The 10,697-nt window shown below is 38.2% G+C and overlaps 1 protein-coding gene across 23 annotated transcripts in view; it reads left to right on the forward strand.

The window, feature by feature from the left end:
* Nrxn3 (neurexin 3) overlaps nt 1-10,697 on the forward strand; it is a 1,683,426-nt gene that overhangs the window by 858,219 nt on the left and 814,510 nt on the right. For all 23 annotated transcript variants that reach the window (XR_004114172.1, XR_004114173.1, XM_031355959.1 and 20 more), the window contains one exon: nt 8,683-8,802. Coding sequence is in view for 21 of the 23 variants with exons in the window: in XM_031355959.1 (XP_031211819.1) it covers nt 8,683-8,802 (120 nt within the window). In the remaining 2 variants the exon portion in view is untranslated. The remainder of the gene's footprint in view (nt 1-8,682; nt 8,803-10,697) is intronic.

The raw sequence follows: 10,697 nt of genomic DNA on the forward strand, positions 1-10,697 counted from the left end.
TGAAATCATTAAAAGTATTCAAATTCTATTAATCATACCAGAATGACAGTAGGAAACATTCTACTGAACTTGTAGATTTTTAAATAAACAAGAATAGAAACAATGTTTTCCAAGGGATCTTCTCCCTATCCTTGAACAAATAAGTTCATCTCTTGAAAAGTGGCTTCATGGAGAGAGATTATCATGAGGAATTTTAACCAATTGGTTGTCAGCTCATTGCTGCTGTGCATGCTGCAAACTTGTGGCTTCTTTTAGATGTTTGGCAGAAAACTAGGGAGTAAGATTCCTTTTCCTTTCTTTTGGAGTCACTTACTTTTTTGGAAACCTATCTGCCTGGGTTCACTCCATTTCAAAATGGAGAGGCTCTGCACTTTGAGTTGAGATCTATGAGTTCATTTTACCCTGTGGTCAAGTACAATTTACAAATCCTGTGGAATAGGGTATAGTGCTTGCTTTGTTCCTCTTGGTGGCAAGGTCAGAATGCATAACTGAAATCATACAGGAAATTAAAAAGAGGTAAGGAAGGGCAGGAGAGAGGGAAAGAGGAGAGAAGGGAGATACCAGAAGCCTAGCAAATGTGCATCACTGATAGACAGTGGTAGGCCAAAATGTGAGCTAAAGCAATACCACAAAAATCAGACTCAGTGAACTGACTAAATGTACAAGAAGCTGCCAGAAGCTGGTCTCAAGTGTGATTGATGTTAGATAGGAAAAACAAAATAACAGAAATAAGGTTCTCTAGTCCCATCTCACATCTCACTGTGGGAACACTGAGCTTATGGGTTTACACAAACACACCTGCATTTCTGTGGGCTTGGGATACTTGAAAAGAGGGTCTCAGTAGCTTCTGTTAGGTCAGCTGTGCCCCATGTTTCCTGAAGACTTTCCTTTCTGGCTCAGCTTATATTTACTCATATTCTCAGAGTTACACCTGAGAGTCAACAATGATTTCTGTGTTACTTCCCTCTTCTTCCTCTCCTACTCCTAATCTACTTTTAAAATCAGTCTCCTGTTCTTGCTGACCCTGCTTCTGAAATGTACAACAAATTGCATGACTTCTACTTCTACTACTGTCACTTTCGCCTCCTGTCTTAGCTGCCTAAAAGATTTCCTTCTGTCTGTTGCTGGCCTCTGTTGGTCCACTGATCCATAGCAGCCAGCATAATTGTAAAAATTTAAATTAGGGGATTGAAGACATAGCTCATTGATAAGAGCACCTGCTGTGCAAATATAAGGATCTGAGTTCAAATGCCCAACACTCACAAAAACAAAAAACAAAACATAACAAAACAAAACAAAACACCAAGCTTTGTATAGGTCAGCAGTTTTCAACCTGTGGGTCATGACCCTTGTGAAGGTTGAGCAACCTTTTCATGGGAATAACTGAAAACCTGTGTGTCAGATATTTACATTACAATTCATCATAACAGTGGCAAAATTGCAGCTATGAAATAAAAACCAAAACAATTTTATGATTGGGAGTTACTACAACACCAAGAACTATATTAAAAGGTTGTAGTATTAGCAAGGTTGAGAACCACTGCTATAAAGTATCACTGGCCTCCATGGGCCATGGGAGTTCTTATAGTATGCTAGAAGAAGGCTGAGTCGGGAATGATGCAGAAGTCACTGAGAGGTAAGCACAGTAGTTGTGAGGCACTGATGTTTCTCAAGGATGTGGAGAAGCAAATGAAGGTGAACCAGAGAAATGCTGCTTTCTGTGATGAGCAGTCTTCTCTAACTCTAGGTTAGATGGCAAAATTGTACTGTTTCGATATTAAAAGTGTTTGCATTATAAGATCCTTTATACTGTAGGCTTTGTATTCTGAACATAAATTTTTTTTTTGGATTTTTGTATGATGGTCCTTGAATCTTTTTTTTTTCTATTTAATCACTGTATTATGAGTCAGAAGCCCCAAGTTCTAGAGATGCCTAAGATGGAATGTTTTGAAAGGTTTGTCAGCATCAAGCCGATTGTCCAAACTCCATGTCTTCACCTTCATCTTCACATTCTTCAAAAATACTATTACTGGGCTTTGTTATTTGCCGATGTGTTCCCTTTTGTTTGATTTTTGTCTGCCAAGTATAGATATTTAAGTATAGATATTTAAATGCCTTCCCAGCATTTTCTTGAAGAAAATTAAACACCATGCTTGTGACTGTTAAAAAAAAGAAAAAGAAAGCCAGGCATGTCACGCAAGTATTGTGGAGGGATGGCAGTGGGACAGGAATATTGCTTGAGCTTACTGACTGCCAGGCTAGCTTCAGATTCTGTCAGCCATCCTGTCTCAAGGGAATGAAGCCTGAGGTGATAGAGGACACTTGATATTTTCTTCTGGCTTCTCTGTGCATGCACAGGGTTGGGCATCCAAACACACACTTATAAAAATACATTATCACAGCTGGGCGGTGGTGGCGCACGCCTTTAATCCCAGCACTTGGGAGGCAGAGGCAGGCGGATTTCTGAGTTCGAGGCCAGCCTGGTCTACAAAGTGAGTTCCAGGACAGCCACGGTTACACAGAGAAACTCTGTCTGGAAAAACCAAAAAAAAACCAACCAACCAACCAACCAACCAAACAAACAAACAAACAAAAAACATTATAACATGAAAGAATTCTTATACTAGACTATATAATCTATGCACTTAACTTTACAAAGCATCCAGTTGCTTTTAGAACATATTCAGATGGCATATCATACCATGTAGGGTCTTTTAGCCTCTCCATATATCAACAACTTCTCTTTCCCTGGGGTACCAGCTCCATCCCAAATGGGCCTCCTTTGGGTCCTCCAACATGCTTCACCTTGGCCATCTGCATGTTAGATTCTTGTCCAATCTGTTTCTTCAGAGAAGCCTTATTAAACCATCTCAGAACAGGAACTTATGACAAAAACAAAATATCTAGTTTTTTCCCCCAGATTATTCTATGAAGTAGGCACTTCTTTTGTTCTAATTCACAATTATTTTTAATCAAAGTATCCCATTATAATTTCTGTATGTGTGTGTGTGTGTGTGTGTGTGTGTGTGTGTGTGCGTGCGTGCATGTACATGCACATAGGGCATACAGGTGGTGTCTGTAAACAGAATATGCAAGCAGAATATGGATGGCTATGTCTGAGACCAGAAGGATAAACCTTGTTCAACCCCATTTAGTGGCTGATGTTGGTTCAAACTTCTAGAGTCTGACACCAGGCTGTTTATTTTAGGCACATTTAAGCACAACACAATTTTGGAGAAAAGTTTCCTGTTGATAATTGATTCAATCCCATGTGCACACCAAAACATAAGTCATGTTTACATTAAAACTCTACAAAGCACATGTATTCCATACAGATAGGTTCTATTGACTGAGAAATAATGCCAAGATACAGCACTAGAGTGAATGTCTGAGATAAACATAAAATTCTGTTGGAGTTCAGAGTAGCCTAGCCTTACAGATACCACAGAGGTTACCTAAGCTAATATAAAAGTACATGTTACATCTCCGAGAAGGATGGGTGCTATTGGCTGAAACATACTGTTCAAGATAAAGGTCTAGGCAGAAAGAGCCTTGAACAAACATAATAGTCTGAGGATTCAGCTGTAGCCTGGCCCTACAGATAGCACAGGTCACCAGGCTATTAATTGCACCCATTGCCAGCCTTCTGGGCAGAAAGCAAGTTATGCTTCTCTTCCTTTAAGTGGCAACCTTGCCTGTTTAACGCTCCTGGTCTCCCTCGTGCTTGTCTGTGAGCACAAGAACCTCATGCCCTCTAAACATGTAGAACTCACCTCTATCAAGACTTATATGTTGTATTCCTTAGTTTGTCTGTGTCTCTTCTTACTTCCTCACCCCCTATAGACAGCAAGGATCTCCATGAAGGATCTTTTTCATGGTGTTTATCTTATCCTCAATATCACACTAGTTGCATGGCTTCACCATTCTTTATTTACCATTTGTTAAATCCTGTAGTAGACAGTCCCTTGACACACTGCTACAGGTAAGTAGCTGTGTACCATTGGCCTATATAGTACCAAGGGTAATGGGTAGCCCCTAGGGGAGGAGGGATAGAGCAGTCTGTTGTGGTTGGACATGTTACTTGTGCTGGACTCCCTGGAAGGTTTTTAACTAGAAGCTGCATCTCTCCCACGGTGAATGTGCTCAGGCTGTACAGTTGGGCACTTGTCTTCTTCACATCGTACTTCACACTTCTGCATAAAAGACTTAACTGAGCACATTGCATGTCATACCTGTTATGGGAAGTTCCTCAGCTCTCCCTGGGGCTTGAAGACATTGGTGAGAATAAAGTGATCTAACTGACCTGTTTTGCCCCAATAATTTTATATCATCTGGCTTATATTTTTTTCTTGGAAAAATGCATGCTTTAGAAGTGAGTTTATGAAAATCCACTAAGTTTATACTTACAAAGGCAAATCAAATACTTTCTCAATGTATTTGGATTTTCTAGGCAGAAAATAGAAATGGTTCCCTGTTCTTATCCTCCTTTGTCTTTACTTTACCTCTGAATAATCTGTTCTCTCTGGGAAGCATGCGTGTTAAAGTCTGTGGTGCTCTGGGCTCAGTAGAGGGCTCCTACAGTAGATGCTGATGAAATAAAGGTAAGCCTTCTCTCCATCTCTGTCCTTGTTTTGTTTGTATCTAACACAATTATTTGCATACCTTTTTACCATACCATATGGATATAGAATTGTATACACCTTTTTTAAGAGAATTTTTCGCTTTTTTAATGCACTATAGAATTTTCTTTTTGACGCATGTGGAACATGGCTCCTAGGGAAACCAAGGTACCATTTTCTCTTTTATACAAATAGAGAAATTTGGGTGAAGAAGTATCAGGTTGGCCACCCTTGTCCTCTAATCCAAGCAAAAGTCCTTGAATGTTCCCCTTCCCACTTTTGAAAACAGCCCTTTGTGGCAGATGGAAGGAATTTCTACTGTCTGCATATGAGCAAAACCAACGGGTTTGGCTTAAATTGGTGAGGTCATAACAACAGATGAACAGAAATGCACATTGGGGGTTAATTTGTTTTCTTGATTATATTGTTCCTGGAGGAAATAGAAAAATCATACAATATAAATAGTCTGTTTTCTAAAAAGCTAAACTAGGTAAAAAATGATTGATCTCTCTACCATGTGTAGGTGTGCCAAGTTGAAAGAGAAAAGTTTTCAAACATCTGATTGTCATCTCCCTCCAAGCAACCAGCAGTGGTTTTTATTTTCATGTTTTGTTTAGATTTTGTTATTCATTCTCATTGCTTAAGGATACTAGACTTCTCTTAGGTAACTGTAGGAGTTCCAGAAAATACTCTGGATGGTATTTGTAGCTGCATTTCTTATTCATCAGAGAATTAGTCTATGTTTCCTGATGCTAAGACTTCTCCCAAAGAAACAATGCTAAGTCAAATGATAGCAAGGCCAGAGGGAGTGGCTGTTCTGTTGGTTCCACTCCCAACAGTCATGTGAGGCTATTTGCTTTTTAATAATGAAGAATTTGACACTCTACACTTAACAAATTTCTATATGCCAGAGTTCTTCTTCTATGGTTCTTCCCATTTATCAGAAGTGTCATGAACTTGGAAAATCAACTGTTGGGAACTGGAAGTTCTTCTGTATAGCTGCTATGTTCATGTTCAAGCAGACTAAGGAGAATCACAGGATTTCTTGAGATTGATACTTATTGCACACACTGTGAAAGAAAGGAAACACTTTAACACATACATTAAATGTGTCCCCCATTGCAGATCATGATCATAATCATTTTAGTTTTTGCAAAGAGAACAATGTTGGAACACTTATGGATCTGAGGTTGTTAGTTCTTAGTACTTTCATTTTCAATTCTGTCTTGAACAATTCTGTCTTTTTTCTTGCTCTTCCTGTTGGGGGTACTATCTACCTACAAGAGAGCACTCTACCATCTTTATTCTACTGATACAGCTTCACTGGCTTTTTGATTGAATCTGCTAACAATAATAACAATAGTAGTAGTAGCAGTAATAATAATAATAATAATAATATAATAATAATAATAATAATAATAATAATAATAATAATATTATCAGGATAATAATAATAAACCGTCCTCCCTGGACTGGATCTTTCAACTTTGCAAGCCTAAGTTTCTGTGTTTCGACTTTTGGCTTGTGATAATAAGTTTGCCTCACTTACCAACAGTCTCCTCTGTGAGCTTCAAGCTAACTTGGTACCCCCTCTCAGTTAACCTATATTTGCAGCTAAATTTAAAAATCATTTTCCACTTGTATGGTCAATTGACTTTGGTCTTGACTAAAGATAAATGCTGTGGACACTTCACTTCTAGATTAGGTTTACATACAAAAGCTCACTGAGGTTTATCAAGTTTGTTACTTGAAAATGAATAGTGGATGTGTCCCAGTCATTTTTAATGAAATTGATGTTAATTCTCCCCTGCCCTCCTCTTACAGAAATAAGAATTAGTGATACTGAAAATAGCAGGGCATGGAAAGTTCCATTCATTTTTCCACAATTTTAATTGTAGGATGCCACATTCTACCTTTGAATATTTGTGTTTGCATCTGGTCACCATGTACATTTGCTAGATATCTTAAATGTTATACCTGTAAAATACCTAGCTTCATTGCAAACACTTTGGACCAAACCAAAGCTTGTTTTACAGTTCTGTGGCTAACACGATACTTGTGTAGTAGTGTCCCAAACAGACTGTGTTTGTACTTGTCATTTTCTCTCTTATCTTGTCCCCAGTCATAAAAATTAAGTGATGTGAAAAAAATTGCCTAAAGAACAGATGCTACCTTCTAGCAGAGGTTCTAAATGGCCCATGTCTGCAACAGTTCTGCCTCCAGAGCCAATATTCTCCATATCCATCTTTGCTTCATTCTTTCTTATCAAAGCATTTGCCTGTAGAATAAAGAGGATAAAAACATAAAACACAAAAGCAGACTCGTTTGTTCCGAGAACATCTGTTCTTGTTATAAAAAGCAGCCACATGATGTGGTCCATTTTCTCCCAAAGCCCTCTCATGAGGGGTTTGAAAGGCAGCTCTGCATCCATCTGAGGCTTGAGTTGACAGAGATGGGTCTGTCTAGTGAGTTGACACATAGGAGCGAGCTCCATTTTAGTGTATGAGTTCAAGATAATATGGAGAAGCAAGTATGGGATTAAATAATAGTTGTTTATTAGCAAATTCTTCTCTTAAGATTCTTTGAACTATTTCCTGCCATTGGTACTTGATTTGAGGCTCACTTGATTCAGTTTTATCAGTGAATTTTCCAGATTCTTATTCATTTGAGTTGCATGTTTGATGGTGGAACCACACCAAAAAAAAAAAAAAAAAAGTCTCTTTGTGCTGCAATTAAAATAAAATACTTCACTCTAATGTCTTTATTTTTCAAGGGGAGAAAATTCTCCCAATCTTTAACTACATCTACAACTCAAACTGCCAGCCAAACTAAGAATACTAATTAGTCAATGTTTAAAAGTAGAACTTAGCATTACTTAGAGCTAGGTGATACTATTGTTTTCTTTCCTCCAGAGTATATTATAGCTTCATTTCTTACGTAGTTTAATACATTCCAAGTCATTTTTAAGCATGAAGCTGTCTGTGTATTGACTGATTCATTCAGGAATGCTTAATCACCTGCATGACCTGAGCTCTCTACCTCACAGGAGGCAAGCTTAGTCTAAGTTCATAGCATCTCTGAAGTCTTTGTCTGTAGGCTTCCAGCTTGCATCAACCATGACACACATTCCGAAGTTAATTTCTCTTCTCTTTATAACAGGGAGCGTTTTAATATCCTGTGTTTCCCCTTTTTGGAGTCTTTTACTATTAAACATCACAATCCCTTACTTCCCAGACTGTTGAATTTCATCTTGGCCATCTCAACATGGGTCTCTCAAGACAGCTTAGTTTATTCTTATACCTAGTGGTACTTTATGTGAAGCACTGTTTTGAATTGTACATGTCCATTTTTAAAATTTTATGTTATTTCATTCTTTGGATCCTTTGAGTTTTATTCTTTATTATTTCTTTATCCATCAATCCATCTATCCATCTACCTATCTCTCTATCTATCTGCCCACCTATCTATCTTTTTTTGGAGGATGATGAACAATGAGAAAAGCCTAGGCCCCTCCAGGTTACCCTAGGAGTAACATACAATTTCAATGGTGTTGCTTATTTTTATGACTGCTATGGTTGCTAATTTCTGCTAGGACTATGGGTTAGTGGAAATGCTAAGTTAAGGTAACAGACCTTGAGGAGTTATCTCTCACCCACTTGGTAAATATTTTATAGAAACCACACTAGTGTACTATGCTTAAAGAAGCAGGAGATTAATAAAAATAAGATTATGATGAATTTCTGATATCTGAGACTTGGCAAAAATATCAGCTAATTACCTATTGATATAAATCTTATTGGGTGTTTTTAGTATTTAAGACCTTGTAACTATGAATAAAAGAGAGTACTTATTTTCCTCATTATGGATGAATGTCCTTCATGTTTCAATTGAGATGACTGCTTTTGGTGATTAATGTAGAGGGTTCTACGTTCTATAGGATCAGTGGAAGTTAAATCTTTGACCATCCTGGGTCATGTACACCAGTGTGGCTATGATAAAGTCAATGCTGTGAGCAATACATTGAGAACTCGTTCTAACATTTGACACTTACCACCATTCTTAGGCAAAGGACCTGAGACCCTGTATGCAGGGCAGAAGCTCAATGACAATGAGTGGCACACCGTCCGGGTAGTGAGGAGAGGAAAAAGCCTTAAGCTAACAGTGGATGATGATGTGGCTGAGGGTAAGTGCAACTATAGTGGGCTTTGCCTCTGCTTTACTGTCTTCTCTGACATTCCTCTTCTGAAACTTCTTGTTTTGTTTAATAGAAGTCACATAGCCTGCTCTCTGTGGACAAGTACAGGCTAAGCATTGGTCCTTCCTCTGAATTTCACAATCTTTCTTCTTCAACTTGTAGTATAGCTAGTCAGTTATTGTAATATTATTTTCACTAGGCTTGCTCTTTGATACAGACATTTCAAAAGAACAGAGGTAGAGCTGAATAAATCCTTCTATAATTAATAATTAAATATCCCTGACCAGCCACCCTCCATGTGTCTGTTCTTTCTACCAGAAAATGCATTGCTCTTTATAAGAAAATGTAGAGTCCAAAGTATAGAATGTCATGGGGAATATAATAAATATTAGAATAGTATGCTGTAGAAAGGGCTGAACATGTTTGGCTTAATGAGCTGTTCATTTATTTAATTTTTATTCACTAAGTGCCTACTGTAAATCAAGCATTGTTGTGGGAGGAACTGGGCATATAGAAAATGGTCAAATGGGCAAATTCTCTGCAGAATGGAATCTATATTTAGGAAGGTAATTTGTAAATTAATAAATTCATATGTATGTAAAGGGTTCTGAGAGTACCACACAGAGTGTAAGCACTTCCTGCCAGCACACTATATATGTTAGCAATGTGCTCAAACTGTGGAAGAGAAAAGGTACACAAAAATTTCCCATTTCCTATTATTAAACCAATTGAGTAGATTAGAAAAATAGTATTTGAAAATGTTAGGATTAGGGCTGGAGAGATGGCTCAGTGGTTAAGAGCACTGACTGCTCTTCTAGAGGTCCTGAGTTCAATTCCCAGCAACCACATGGTGACTCACAGCCATCCATAATGAGATCTGATGCCCTCTTCTGGGGTGTCTGAAGACAGCTACAGTGTACTCATATAAATAAAATAAATAAATCTTTTTTTTTTAAAAAGAAAATGTTAGGATTATATCTTGAGATTCTGGTGTAGGTGATGGGGTTATAATTGTCAATCATATGAAAAAGCAACCAACTGCAGTTGAAATATTAAGACCAGCAAGAGAAGGTAGCCTCCCTATCAGAATTTTTCTTTCTTTTCTTTCTTTCTTTCTTTTTTTTTGTTTTTTTTTGTTTTTGTTTTTGTTTCTTTTTTGGTTGTTTTTCAAGACAGAGTTTCTCTATATAGCCCTGGCTGTCCTGGAACTCAGTCTGTAGACCTGGCTGGCCTTGAACTTAGACATCTTCTTGCCTCTGCCTCCCAAGTGCTGGGATTAAAGGTGTGCACCACCACTTCCCAGCTTCCCTATCAGAATTTGATGGGTAATTGTAATTAGTCAGGTGATGATCCTGAGTCTGTAGCCTAGTACCCAAGCACACAGTATACTGACTTCATATCCATATAAGAAAATAAACTCGAGGCAGCGTGGGGCAATTACATGGAGCTCTGCTGGCATCTGAGCTGGCCTCTGATCTAGCCTTGACATTAACTCCCTGCAGGATGTTTGGGAAGCCACTTGCTATTCCTGACCCTTATCTGATGCAGGCTGCAGGCACAGCTGTTGCCCCCAGTGCCTTCTGTGAAGAGCAAGACAGTTGGACAGTCAGAAGCCTAGGGTGTAATACAATCAGTGCCAGTAAATGGTTTTATGCCTTTGGGATAGATATACAAAATCTCATTTTCTTCATTTCCCCATCTTTCAACTTGAACTTCTGTTCTTTTTAAGGCCCTTTCCATCATAAATGTTCTGATATAGTGGGTCCTAAAATTTAATTTTAATTTATGAGTCTGATCTTTATTATCTGGAATTTAAGTGTAATTTTAGTGGAGTATAATGTGTGTGTGTGTGGGTTGAGGAGAGAGAGAGAGAGAGAGAGAGA

The sequence above is a fragment of the Mastomys coucha genome, unplaced genomic scaffold, assembly GCF_008632895.1.
Source record: "Mastomys coucha isolate ucsf_1 unplaced genomic scaffold, UCSF_Mcou_1 pScaffold6, whole genome shotgun sequence".
In the NCBI taxonomy this organism is placed as follows: Eukaryota; Metazoa; Chordata; class Mammalia; order Rodentia; family Muridae; genus Mastomys; species Mastomys coucha.